Source organism: Wolffia australiana, chromosome 12 (genome assembly GCF_029677425.1).
Source record: "Wolffia australiana isolate 7733 chromosome 12, ASM2967742v1".
NCBI lineage: Eukaryota > Viridiplantae > Streptophyta > Magnoliopsida > Alismatales > Araceae > Wolffia > Wolffia australiana.
Window position 1 is genome coordinate 5,708,773 of NC_135846.1, and position 14,259 is coordinate 5,723,031.

The window sequence follows — 14,259 nt, forward strand, 5'->3', positions numbered from 1 at the left end:
ACCGGTACCAGAAGTTTCCGGTACCGGCATCCGTCCAGCATCCGTTCCGATACCGGTATCCGGTACCGGCATCGGGACAGGCGAACACTAGAAGGCGGTAATGCATTAAATAATGCATTAGCCACTGCGCCAGCAGCCATGCTGCTTGTCATGATGGTTTGCGTCAGTACAGCCGCCAGGTCGACGCCGCCGCCTTCTGTCGTCTTGAGACAGTGCGACAGCTGCTGGGAAACGCCTTGTCAGAGACTAACAAGGACTTGCTTTAACGTTGATGACGGCGTCCGTACGATCTTCTGGAGGCTTCCGCCTAATGTCGAGTTGAGGCCTTCAGACGTCCATACCCCTGTACTTGAGTAGGCATCATTCTGTTTGGCACAAGGGATTAAGAAGCGGCTGGTTAAGGTGAGGTCGGAGGCTGACACGTTTATTGATCGGATTATCGGTGATCATCTAGCGAGCCCGAAGGAGGGTGATGATCCAAAGGCGGATATGGTTGATGATATGCTCGCTCTCTTGGATGAGTCGGGCGCCAGCGGGGGCGACGCTGCCTCTGCTGAGCTCGCCGGGTCTTTCACGCTCACCAGGAATAACATCAAGGCGATCATTATGGTATAAAAGTCTGTCTCTCTCTCTCTCTCTCTCTCTCTCTCTCTCTCTCTCTCTCTCTCTCTCTCTCTCTCTCTCTCTCGATTTTCCTTTCTTTCTCTCCCTCCCTCTATCCCGTTCCTCTCTCTTTCCTTCTATCGCTCTTTCATTCTCTCTTTCTCTCTCTCTCTTCCTCTGCCTTACTCTCTCCGTCTATCCCGCTACTCTTTCTCTCTCTATCTTAGCTCTCTCTCTTTCGCCTTCTCTCTCCTCCTTTCTCTTCCTCAGTCTTGCTCTCCCCGTCTATCCCACTTCTCTCTCTCTCTCTGTCTTATCTCCCTCTCTTGCCTTCTCTCTCTTGCTCTGTCTTCCGCTCTCCCTCTATCCCCCTTTATCTCTCCCTCTATCCCATTCCTCTCTCCTTCCCTTATCTCTCTTTTTCTCTCTCCCTCTAACCCGTTCCTCTCTCTTTCCTTCTATCGCTCTTTCATTCTCTCTTGCTCTCTCCATCTATCCCGCTTCTCTCTCTATCGTATCTTTCTCTCTCTCCTCCTTTCTCTTCCTCCGTCTTGATCTCGCCGTCTATCCCGCTTCTCTCTCTATCTTATCTCCCATTCTCCCTCTCTTGCCTTCTCTCTCTTCCTCTGTCTTCCTCTCTCCCTCTATTCCCCTTTATCTCTCTTTCCTGCTACCTCTCTCTCTCTCCCTCTATCCCGTTCCTCTCTCCCTTTCCTTATGTCTCCAGTTCTCTCTCCTTCTCTCTTTCCAATTCTCTCTATCTCTCTCTCCCCCCCCTCTATCCCGTTCCTCTCTCACCCTTTCCTTAAACCTATATTTCTCTCTCCCTCTCTCTTTTCTTCTCTCTCTCGCTCGTTCTCTCTTTCTCCCTTTTTCCTTCCTTCTATAGTTCTATCTCTTGTTCTCTCGTTCTCTCTTTCTCTCTTCCTCTCTTTCTTTCTCTATTCCTCTCTTTCCTTCTCCCATCCTTTCTCTCCTTGTATTTCCATCTTCCTAATTATTTCCTTCCATCTCTCTTCTCTTTTTTCCTTTCTCTTCCTCTGTCGTGTTCTCTCCCTCTATCGGCCTTCCTTTCTCTTTCCTTCTATCTCTCATCTCTCGTTCTCTATTTCTCTCTCCCTCTCTTTCCTTCTCTCTCTTCCTATGTCTCGCGCTCTCCCTCCATCCCCCTTCCTCTCTCTTTCATTCTTACTCTCTCCCTTTGTCCCCCTTACCCTTTTCATTCTCTCATCCCTCCCTCCATCCAGTATGTATGTAAGATTAGGGTCATGCAGTTTAAACAACTTCAAGCTGAATCTACTTTGGTTTTACACATAATATGCTGAATCTCCTATAACCACACCCTAATCATGTTAACTAGTGAAGTGATTTACACTTGCTTGAACCCTAACAAACACTTCTCCCCATAGGATGTCATGTTTGGGGGGACAGAGACGGTAGAATGGCGTTGGCGATAGAATGGGCCATGGAGGAGCTCCTAAGAAACCCATCAGAGATGGAGAAGGCCCAGGCCGAGTTGACTAAAGTCGTCGGCGTTGACCGAAAAGTCAACGAGGAAGACCTAGACAAACTGCCTTACCTCAAGTGTATAATCAAGGAGACTCTCAGGCTACACCCGCCGATCCCAATGGCAATGCATGAGGCAATGGAGGACGTCGATGTGGCAGGGTTCTGGGTGCCAGCTGGCACAAGAGTATTGGTCAATGCCTGGGCGATTGGGAGGGATGTGGGTACGTGGAGGAGGGCAGAGGAATTCTGGCCAGAGAGGTTTGTGGAGGGGGAGGAGGCGGCTCGGGAAATGAGTGGGGGGTCGTTCGAGCTGTTGCCATTTGGGTCGGGGAGGAGGTCGTGCCCGGGGATGCGGCTGGGTCTGTATGGGCTCAAGCTGGCGGTGGCTCAGCTGGTGCACTGTTTTAGCTGGGAGTTGCCGGAGGGGATGAAGGGGGAAGAGATGGATATGGGGGATGTGTTTGGGATACAGCCCCGAGGGCAGTCCTCTACGCTGTCCCCACGCCTCGATTGACCTGCCAAATCCGATCTGGCGTCCCCTCTCTCTATCATCTATCTTTCTCTCTCTCTCTAGTGACCATGTTTATATTGCATCTCTTTCTTAAAAGCTGATAACATGCAAATAGGAGCTAAATAAGTGCTAATTTTATCATATTTTTGGGCTTTTAATGCTTAAAAACATTAATTTTTAATGCACGTTATCATGATTTTAGGTTAAAAGAAGGATTTCCTTAAATTTCAAATTAAATAACACATTTGATAAATAATTAGGTCAATTTATACATTTTAAACATTTTTTAAATGAATTTTAAAATAATTAAATGGCTAATTGACCTATTTCTATAAATAAAAATAAAGTAAACAATAAAACATATTTTAGAAAGGAATAAATTAGTTTTTATGCATTAAGAAACAATTTTTACAATTTATATCCTTTTTATATATCGTTATTTAACGGTTTTCTGAACTTAATCAATAAAATTTATATATCCCTTAGTGTTTAAGTTCAAGCTTCGGATGTATGAGTAGTTAACTATTTTTGGTAAGAATTACAAAGTAATCACAGAATTTTTAGCTAATCAGATTTTGTGGGATTAATATGTTTTAGTAAATTTCAATTCAAATTGATAGTAGAATTGGTATGATTTAGTTGAGGCAAATATAGTGAATTCAAATTAATTTATGAAATTTTGTAGCAAAATCCAATTTCAACACAAAGATTTGGGACAACATGAAAGTTTTTACTCAAATTTTATTTTATGCTTATTAATTTGTAATTGTAGAAATGCCCTAAATTAGCAAATAGTGAATATGATTTGCTAATTAAAGAAATACGAGATTAATTTGGATGATTTAAGAGATAAATGTAATTCAAAATTGTTAATTGCTACTCGAGGAGTACTAATTGAATTAAAAACAAGGTAAGATTTACAAATAACTATGATTAAAATCGGAAATTAAAAAAAAACGGCGAACATGAATGAACTACGAAATTGGGAAAATCAAAGATGTAACTAATTGAAAAATGAATTCAAAATAAACCTAGAAATACCAGGAATTATTAGAGAGTCGATTAAAGCAAACCCCGAGCAACGAACACCAAATTTTTCCACGGATTTGGCTTGAACTTGATGAAAAACTGCGGCGACGGATCTGCGAAATTCCTGCCCCGATTGAGCTCCAAATCGTTCCTGGTTGGATCTCGAGTCTTCAAGGGAGCTAAGTGTTTTCTCCTTGAGATTTAAAATCAATACTGCCTGTCTAATTTCTCATTTTTCTCTTTTATCGCCGTGGAATCGGAAGAACATGTTCTTTCGATTCCGTTATTATTTTCATCTTTTTTGCTTTTCAAGCAGGTTGCACAGAGCAAGCTGGTTGGTCCACGTCGGGTGTGGAGCATCAGGCATCATGCGCACGACGGTGTATACGTGTGAAACGCACGGAGGAGACTTCACCATCTTAGTTTTGATCTGCATTTCTATTGGTCCAGGTCGGGCGTTGCATGCGACAGCATTAAGTCGAGCGTGATTGATCCTCGTCGCCTGGCGTGTGCTGCGCGTCATGCACACACACGGCGAGCACGTGCGTGCGTGTCATGCACCACACTCGGCATCTGGCTTTTGATTTGTCCGCGCGTTGCTTGCTGAGTTTCACTGCACACTTAACAAACGTTTAGCACTAAACCCAGCCCAATAAGAGCGAGTTTTAATAAAAAGACGTTTGACTAAAATAAATACTTAACATAAATTGTAAAAATTGTTTCTTAATTCATAAATACTAATTTATTCCTTTCTAAAATATGTTTTATTGTTTACTTTTATTTTTATTTATAGAAATAGGACAATTAGACATTTAATTTCTTTTAAAATTCATTTAAAAACACATTTAAAATGTATAAATTGACCTAATTATTTATCAAATGTATTATTTAACTTGAAAATTAAGGAAATCCTTATTTTAACCTAAAATATGATAACATGATTTAAAAATTAATGTTTTTAAGCATTAAAAGTCCAAAAATATGATAAAATTAGCACTTATTTAGCTCCTACTTGCATGTTATCAAAAGCCACCAAAGTTGTGAAGGTCTCATGGACTTCCCATTGAGGTATAGTGGATTGACACAACCATATAAGACACAATCCCTCTAATCAAAGATAAACATACATCAGGGTGTAATTGATAGACATACATATTATTTTCCATTTTTTTCTTGAACCTAATAAAAGATAAATATACATATAATTTTATATTTTTTTCTTGAGCCTAACATTACATGAAAATAAATTTCCAATTATATCAGCTAATTAGGAGAAAAGGGAGTTAACATCTTATCTCCCCTAATTAGGATTATTTTAATTGAAATATTTTTATACTTGCATGCATTATTAGTATACGTGTTCCAGATATATGAACTACTTAAATTTCATGTGAAATTTTATTTTCTAATTTATGTTATTTTAATTTTCATATATTTTATGCTCTCTACATTTCTATTTTATTGATTTTAAATCCAACATTGTTGAAAACCTCCATGTACCTACCCTTTCATGATTGATCATGAAAGGAGATGATAGTTGGAACCATGCTCATTCAGGGTATGAATACCCATCCTCACCTTGGGATGAGAATGAGTCATCATCAATCATCAGATATCACACTCATTCGACACATATTCCAATATCCAACATCATGACCTTACCCTTCACACCTCATGATTATTACGAGGATGACCACAGCCAGAACTTAGCACCTCATGGCCATACTCTAGAGTATCACCCATATTTAGAATCTAGAGATGACTCTTCCATTGCACTGCTCATGATTATTTTCATGGTTCGCAATACGAGAATGATGAATTTCTTACACACGATCACAACTACAATCATCGAGATCAGCACACGACTTCCATAGTAAGAGCTGAACCTGATTTTTATGCACTAGATCCACAATGGTCATGGGGCCTGTCGACTTGCAACGCTAAGAGAATAGAACTATTCTTTAGGTCGATTTATGAGTTGAATGAACATATTAGTGAGTCGTGGCCTGTACTCGAAAGAGGTGACATGAATGACCTATGTCTTTGAATGTTGGGAATGCTCAAGTTAGGTAGGGACAGGACCAATACCTTAGCTGTTACACTTAGAGGATGTGACATCCATGAGAGATCTAAATTGAAAAGGTTGATCAAGAATCTTGAAAGCATCATTCTTGGGTAGCACAAGGAGTTAACCAAGAGAATCCAGGATATCACTTATGAAGATACTGAAAATGATTTTAGGGATGATTTTGATGATGACATTGAAGTTAAAAGTTTTTGGAAATGAACCAGAACGTATCCGTAAGTGTACTTTGGATGATCAACTGGGGAGCTTGTAAGTGTAGATATAGTCATGGATCATCCACTCCTTGAAGATATTGACGTATAACCTACTTCCCCTCTCCCTCTCCCCCTCTCTCCCTCTTACTTTTCCCCCTCTCCGTCTCTCCCTTTCTCCCTCTCTCGCTCTCACACACAGTCTCTCTCACTTAGTTTTGCACTCTGAGTTTCTCCCTTTCATATTCTATCCATCTTGTACTATCCCAGTCTTACTATGTCATTCTCCCTATCTCTGTGTCCCACTTTCTCATTTTTCTCACTTTCATTCTCTCCTTGTTTCACTCTATAACTCTCCCCCTCTCTCACTCTCTCATTATCTCCCTCTCATCCTACCTCTCCCTCTCTCCCCCTCTCATTCTTTCCCTATTTTAGTGTCTAACTCTATCCCTCTATCATTCTTGCACTCATTCACTATCTAATTATAGTCCCATAACACTTTCTCTCTCCCTCTCTCAGTCTCTAATTATTGAACACTATTTTTGCACCCAAGGTAACATTCAGATGGTTTCTAGTTAGATACAGTGAGTAGACCAATTCAACCTGACATTGACTTTTACATTGACTAGTCAAAATGACTGAGTGAGACGGGACTGAGATCAAAAAGAATTGAATGAAAGGGCTCATTTTGACCATTAGGAGTCGGTAACTTGTTCCCTCCCGACTTAACTTTGGATCTGGGTTTAGATAAAATCAAACCGAGACTGGACCGTGTCCTTCCCTAGCAACTACACAATTAGCTTTGGAATTCCTTCCTCTTCATGTCCACTCTGGTAGGATAGTTGGATATGAGTATTTGTTTCAAGTTTAACATGAATGCTTAATTGAAGAAATAAAAGGAGTTATCATCTCAAATACACACTAGAATCTCAATTTTCTTATGCAGTTCTGGCAACTCTAAGTTTTTTAACAATATATTATGTAATTTTTTTTCATGATATTAACCTTTTATCCAGTTCAAGTTACAAATTAGCTTCCATAGTATGTATTGTAAATTTAATTCTTTATCTTATATGAAGTGTCTTATATACATATTTCAGCAAAAAGCAGTACCCCTCAACAAGGGCAAACATGCATGAATTTTCAATTGCTGATATTAAAACATATCATGTGCATGAACATACACTCTCAACAAAAGAGTAGAAACGATATATTGGAAACAACAATATAAATAAATTCAGAAAATACTCGTGATTGAGATTGTAAATAATTCATTTAAATATCCGTCATTTATGATTAGAAATTTATTCTCTTGTTGGGACCAGGTTTGCAACATAATACATCAACTTTATTTATCACTGGGAATTATTTTGGCCTAACATAGAAACATGAAGAATCCAAATGCAGAGAACAAGTAATGAACACAACTACCATTCTAATTAAAGCAAAATGTGACCATGTAATCAAGTTTGGAACAAATCTGAAACATGACCCACTATCTATTTAGAATCATAATATGACAACTTTTCAAGCATTGTCCACAGGGGAAAATCTATCATCCTAGCCTAAAACACAATAATAATGTTCATATCAACAAATGTTAAGCTTTGTTAAATGGTAAGTAATATGAACTTTCTAACACATATTATCTATATATATAGCATGAACTTTCCTAAAATATGAACTTTTCAATGATTCTTCACCATGGAAAATCAATCAACTTAGCCTAAAGCACAAGAATAATGTTTATATCAACAAATGTTTAAGCTTTGTTAAATGGCAATTAATATGAACTTCCTATCAATATACATAGCTTGAACTTTATTAAAAATATGTACTTTGTATGAAATATATATAGCTTTGAATGCACTCCCGCGCTTTCTTTCTGTCTGGACGATCGGCATGGGACTCCGGCGCGCGGAGCTGAAGCAATCCTCTCTCGATTCCTTCATCTCGCGAAGAAACCCATCTCGAGAAGATCATCCCCAACCTACAGATCATCACCAAACTTCAGATCATCCTCGAACTCCTCTACAAATCCATGGCGGCGAATCCGAAGCCGCGGCGGAGTACGAGCGCGCTCGCACAGAGAACATTCGTCGAAACCGAGATTTCCTCTTGACCCTTGGAATTTCTCGCGGAGTTCATGCCCCAAGATCAGATTCACGGCCCCAGGCGAAGAGAAAAGTTTTTCCGAGGGAATGTCCTGTCTCTTCTGTTCTTCCCCTTCGCCGAAGCGCGAGAAAACGCTCTTTTTCAGCCCCTTCGATCGAAATTGAACCCGCCGCGCCTCAATCTCCGGTATTTGTTGATTCTTCCGTCTTCCAATACGCTTGCAAGAGAAATAACGCCCCCGCGGATCGTCTGCCACCATTGGAGAGTTCACCTTCTTCTTCTTCTTCTTGTTCTTCACCTGTTTTGGGATTCAGGGTCACTGGGAAAACACTCCAGAGTCGTTCTTTGGCGAAAATTTACACTCTGGATGCTCGTCATGTGAACGATGAAAGAGTTTTGATCGCTGCTGGGGGCCACGGAGGAGTGATTTCAGTCTTTGGAGTGGATGAAAACAGTGATTGTGAAGAGGGTTTGTCTCAGGAAGAGATTGAGAGCCCGCTCTTGAGCTGGAAGGCTAGCAAAAGCTGGATTTCTGGCGTGTTCTTCGTAGATGATAACCCAATGCTAATGATATCAAGCTCAAATGATGGTAAGATTGTGGTTTGGGATGTGGGAAGGCAGCCTTTTGTGGATTCTTTAGAAATGTCTTGGTCTCCTCCGTCGGTTGATGAAGCTGCTGGGCTACATTCTGGGGGAATTTTCTCTATGCATCATCTTGGGCATGCGATTGTCACAGGTTCTAAGGATTCCTGCGTTGTGATCTCTAATTTTAGTGGAGGGCGGCTTGAGATGGAAAGAAAGATATATGGCCACCATTCAGGAGTTATCAGAAGCGTCTGCTTTAGGTGGGTTGGGTTTTCTCTGGATTCTATGGCTTAAGTTTTTAGAGAATGATGAACTGTCAATGAGTCTTCAGAATTTGTCACTGTCACTGTCTTCATTATCCATTGGTCTATGACAAATGATCATCGTCAATGTCATCAAGTTTTTAAGAGCTGCTATCATAGTAATCATCATCATCCATCAGTTTCCAAGCTGAGACATAGCATTTAGTGACAACATGGTCTAGTTTCTTGGGTAATCATCGTCAATGTCATCAATCCTTTGAATTCATCATTTTCATTGTCACTGTCCTTCCTGAACATTGCCATCATCCTCATCATTCCTAAATTTCATCATAATGATCATCTTCATCGTCCATGTGAGGTTTAGATTCCTGATGGTGGGAATGATGATGATAAATTCAACGGATGGATGATGATGGAGATGCCAATGAAGAAGGCATTATTACATGCTCTATCTTAAGCTGGAAACTGATGGATCCTGATCAATATGATGATGATTCCTGAATTTCATCGTTGTTGATGATAAGACTCAATAGTGACAATGGCGACAGTAATAAAAAAAATCTTCTTCTTCCGCCAACCCTACTTCTGGTGATTATATTTCTCTGTACCCTGTTCTTTTTGCTTGGTTTGAACTTCGATTATAAGCAGTTTTTCTTTTAGATGTTTAGTTTTTTTTTTTTGAATTAATTTTAGATGTTTAGTTATAATGGCATGTAACATCTCTAGAACATTACGGGGATAGTTGTTTACCTGCAAACCTCAAGTTTTCTTGCCTTATCTTTCTGCTCTTCATGCATTCCTTATGATCTATGTATATATTTATGAACAATTTTACTTTTGAAAAAATTTGCTTCCCCAAAACGTGAGCTGAAACTATTTTCCATCTGTTAGTTCATTTGTTGAAATAAAAAAAATAATTAAGCTGAGCAAAATAAGTTAGAATCTTAGTCTTACTTTTATCCTTTTTTGCGATCTGCAGGGAGACAAAAGATATAATCGCTGACTGCGGGGGTGATGGTTGCGTATGCATATTAGATGGGAGATTGTCAGAGCCGTGTACACTCACCATTGAATCAACCCATGAAACCCACATTAATTCTCTGGAATGGTGCCCATCAGACAGGAATATCCTTCTAACAGCAAGTAAAGACCCTGTTCTTCGACTATATGATATCAGAAATCATGCAAAACCTGTTCAAGAGTTTCAGGGTCATGTTCAGTCAAGCACAGGAATTTGTAGCCAAATTTATAGGCCAGCTTTTGTGAACAATGGATTCATGATTGCCACACCAGGAGAAGGGTCTCAGAAGATATCAATTTATGCTGTGGATAGTGGAACCCTTGTTAGCAAGGGTATGATTGGATACGATGCAAATTTAGTGTTCTTGCCTGGAGAAAACAATGGAAAATCTCACCTTTGGACTGCTGGGAAGCAGATAAATCAACTGAGAAGTGTAAAATTTGGAGAGCTTAATGGAAGTTCTAAGTTCGATTCAGACTGCGGAGTAGCTGCACAAGTTTTTTAATGTGTTGTCAGGTTTGGAGCATTTAATTTTAAAGGTCCAGTGTAAGGGGAAGTTTTTTGTCCTGAATCATATATGATTTCAAGAAGTGTGCGGAGTTCATTTGCTGAAGTTCAATTTTTTGTTACAGCATCTCCGATTACATTGTTTTATTTCTAATGAAGAATGTCAGCACGCATCTGTGGGTTTTGCTCACTCCTAATCAGACTCTAAAACTTGACTTTGTTTTCATAATGTTTCGCCTTTGTTTTCATAATATTTTGAGGCTGCTTTATTTAGAAATTATTAAAAATTTTGATGCAGGAATCCTTAATTTGGGTGGCGAATAATGTTCATATCAATCATCTTAGCCTAAAGTACAAGAGTAATGTTCATATCATCCTCAAACGCCTCTAGAAATCCATGGTGGTGAGTCCGAAGCAGTGGCCGAGTACGGACACCCACTCGACACCACGGGAACGACCCGAGCCACAACACGTCGACGTCATCAATGTCGAGTCCAGGATACCAACTTCCTTTATTATTGTTGTTGCAATTAGGGAACGACAGCCATCATCCGGCACGTCACACGTGACGGTGACGGCAATGTCACAGATGATGTGGCAGTGACGAAATTAGGGGCCCGTGATGGTGACGGTGACAGATGATGAACTGGGTGTGACGGTGACGCGAAGGTGACGGGGTGCCTTGGATGGATGACGTGATTGGGACGGCTGTCACAGATGAAGGCGGTGACGGAAGTTTGAAAACTTTAAAAATGGCCAAAATGCTTGAAAATGGTTATATTTACGCTTTCAGACGGCCGAGATCTCGCCACATGGCGTCGCTAACTCTATTCCTTGGCATTTTGTAATAAAGTCCCTGCAACAATTTGCATGCTCAAACAGACGTCGCCCAAAAATAATCGGAGATATGCCCCTCCAATTCTCTCTCCTCCATATTTCCCTACACGTGATGGTGATGCTGATACAGTCCTCATAGGAGATATCAAATTCCAGCTTGTAAATCCTTCAGTACTAGAAATTCAGGAAACCAAGACGAAGAATTACCAATTAGACGATACGGTGAGATCCGATAAGAATGAAGTCCAATACAACGCTCCAATTCATCAGAAGTAGCAGAAGAGAGATCAAGAATCAATAGAGAATCAATAGGGAAACATCAACGGGGCGGATCGCTCCCGTCGCCACGGAGAGAGAGTATCTCCCTCTCCTGGAGAAGACCAACCACTTTTCAAGATGCCCTTGTCGCTTTGCTTCTCCTTATTTATAGGCGGAGTCATCCGCCTAGTGGCCCCCCTGAGCTTGATCTGACCTGGCAGCATTGACCTTTCTTTTCTTTCTTCTTTTTTTCCAAGTATGTGCGAGACAGACCCGTATCAGATGCCGCAACAGGATGTGACAGGATGACGCAAAGACGGATGCATGTCGATAACGTGATGGATTTTTCTCATCCATAGGATCCCACGTGCCCCGATGAATCAAAAGTTTGATTTTCTCTGAACCATTCATTTTCAAATGATATCCATGGACGTGCGATGGGACGGTGACGTGATGAAACTTTCGTCACATCATTGTCCGTCACGGAACGTCACGTCTCGGACGTGCCGTTCCCTAATTGCAAGTCGACTTGCAATTATAGTTCCGGATCATCTCGAACATGGACGATGGATGGGAGGGGATGAATATTTTCCTGTCCGACATTCGGATTCAGTGCAGGGCCGAAGGACGGGACAAATTTTTCGTCCAACGGTACGAAACCGTCCCGTCCTGTCCTCCCGGGTGGAATTTTCGTTCCGTCCGAATATTTTTAATATATTAGTATAGATTTTTCTAAGTTTTTTAAGGGAAATATGGAGGAGAGAGAATGCAAATGGACATATGTATAATTATTTCTGAGCGACGTCAGTTTGCATGCGTGAAAAAATACAGGGAGTTTTATGCAAATTGTCATGGCGAGCCATGTAGCTACATCTCAACCCTCGAATGTGAATCGGGTGGTTTTTAGTCCACATCTGTCCGTCCATCGTCTGGTACCTCCGGATGGACGGTTTTTTTGTCCCACATTACGAAATCCGTCCCGTCCGATGGTCCCTGGGATGAATTTTCATCCCGAAATCGTCCATATCCTTGAACAGGACGATTTTTTCGTCCCGAGATAAAAAATCGTCCCGTCTGCGTCTTTGAATATATTCTGGGCGAATCGGAAGAAATTTTAACGACGAAAGCTAAAGATTTGAGGCTGAAATCAGCGGATCTGCGCGAATCTGAATAAATTTGGGCCCCGAAAGAATGATAGACAGCAATGTGTGTAGCAGCTCAAGAGAGAGACAGAGAATAAGCAAGAGCCAGCGAGAGAGAACGAGAGAGAGAGAGAGAGAGATTAGAAGAGAGAGAGGGAGAGAGATTAGAAGAGAGAGAGAGAAGAGAGAGAGGGAGAGAGATTAGGAGAGAGAGAGAGAGAGATTAGAAGAGAGAGAGAGAGGAGAGAGAGAGAGATTAAAAGAGAGAGAGAGAGGAGAGAGAGAGAGATTAAAAGAGAGACAGAAAAGAGAGAGAGAGAGAGGAGAGAGAGAGATAGATTAGAAGAGAGAGAGATTAAAAGAGAGAGAGAGATTAGAAGAAAGAGAGAGCAGAGAGAGAGAGATTAGAAGAGAGCGAGAGAGAGAGAGAGATTAGAAGACAGAGAGAGAGAGATTAGAAGAGAGAGAGAGAGAGAAGAGAAGCACGACGGGAACGAGGGAGAGAGAGATTAGAAGGGAGAGAGAGAGAGGGAAGAGAAGCACGACGGGAAAAAGGGAGACCGAGAGAGAGAGAGAGAGAAGCACGACGGGAAAAAGGGAGAACGAGAGAGAGAGAGAGAGAGAGAGAGAGAGAGAGAGAGAGAGAGAGAGAGAGAAACACGACGTGAACAAGGGAGAACGAGAGAGAGAGAGAGAGAGAGATAAGCACGACGGTAACAAGGGAGAACAAGAGAGAGAGAAGCACGACAGGAACAAGGGAGAAAGAGAGAGAGAGAGAGAGAAGCACGACAGGAATAGGCTTCGGGGATTCGGACAGATCGTTCGAATGTTCGATCGGATCGGGCATTCGAACGATCGAATCCGAACACCGATCTGCTCTGTTCAAATCCGATCCGAACCCATTCTGAGCATCTGTTCGGATCCGACTGTTCGAACAAGGTGGCTGTTCAGATCGAATGTTCGAATAAGATCCGATTCGAACACGTTGTTCGAATCCGATCGAGTCGAATGTTCGAATCCGGCGGCGCCAGTGGCCGGCAGCGTCGCCCAGCGCCGGCCAGCGGCCGCCCAGCACCAGCCAGTGACCATCCAACGGCCGCCCAGCACCAGCCAGCTACCATCCAACGGCCGCCCAGCACCAGCCAGCTACCATCCAACGGCCGCCCAGCACCAGCCAGTGACCATCCAACGGCCGCCCAGCACCAGCCAGCTACCATCCAGCCGCCGCCAGCCGCCGCTAGCGCCGGCAAGCGGCCGCCAGTGCCGACAAGCGTCCCTGAGCGGCGGCAAGCGGCTGCCAGTGCCGGCCAGCGACCGCCTGCTCCGGCCAACGGCTGCCAATGCCGGCCAGCGACCGCCTGCGCCGGCCAACGGCCGCCAGCGCTGGCGATCTGCCCCCAGCGACCGCCAGCGGTGCCAGCGCCAACAAGCGGCCGCCAGCGCCGGCCAGCGGTGCTAGCAGCAGCAAGAGAGAGTCGCTGGCAGTCGCTGGCGCCACTGGCCATTTGTTCGAAATTGTTCGAACTTGTTCGAACAAATGGCAATCGAACACGAACGAACTAAAATTTTCGTTCGAAACTTTCAATCGAACACGAACAAAGG

At 42.3% G+C, this 14,259-nt stretch overlaps 1 protein-coding gene and 1 pseudogene across 2 annotated transcripts; both read left to right on the top strand.

The window, feature by feature from the left end:
• Positions 1–138: 138 nt before the first annotated feature.
• Positions 139–2,718, top strand: LOC144710053 (cytochrome P450 84A1 pseudogene; annotated as a pseudogene). The gene is made up of 3 exons (XR_013583195.1): positions 139–283; positions 380–609; positions 2,013–2,718. The product of XR_013583195.1 is annotated as a cytochrome P450 84A1 pseudogene (transcript).
• Positions 2,719–7,826: 5,108 nt separating this feature from the next.
• Positions 7,827–10,610, top strand: LOC144710722 (uncharacterized). The gene is made up of 2 exons (XM_078584558.1): positions 7,827–8,889; positions 9,872–10,610. The coding sequence occupies exons 1-2, from the start codon at positions 7,832–7,834 to the stop codon at positions 10,416–10,418; spliced, it is 1,605 nt and encodes a 534-aa protein (XP_078440684.1). The 5' UTR covers positions 7,827–7,831; the 3' UTR covers positions 10,419–10,610.
• Positions 10,611–14,259: the final 3,649 nt, after the last annotated feature.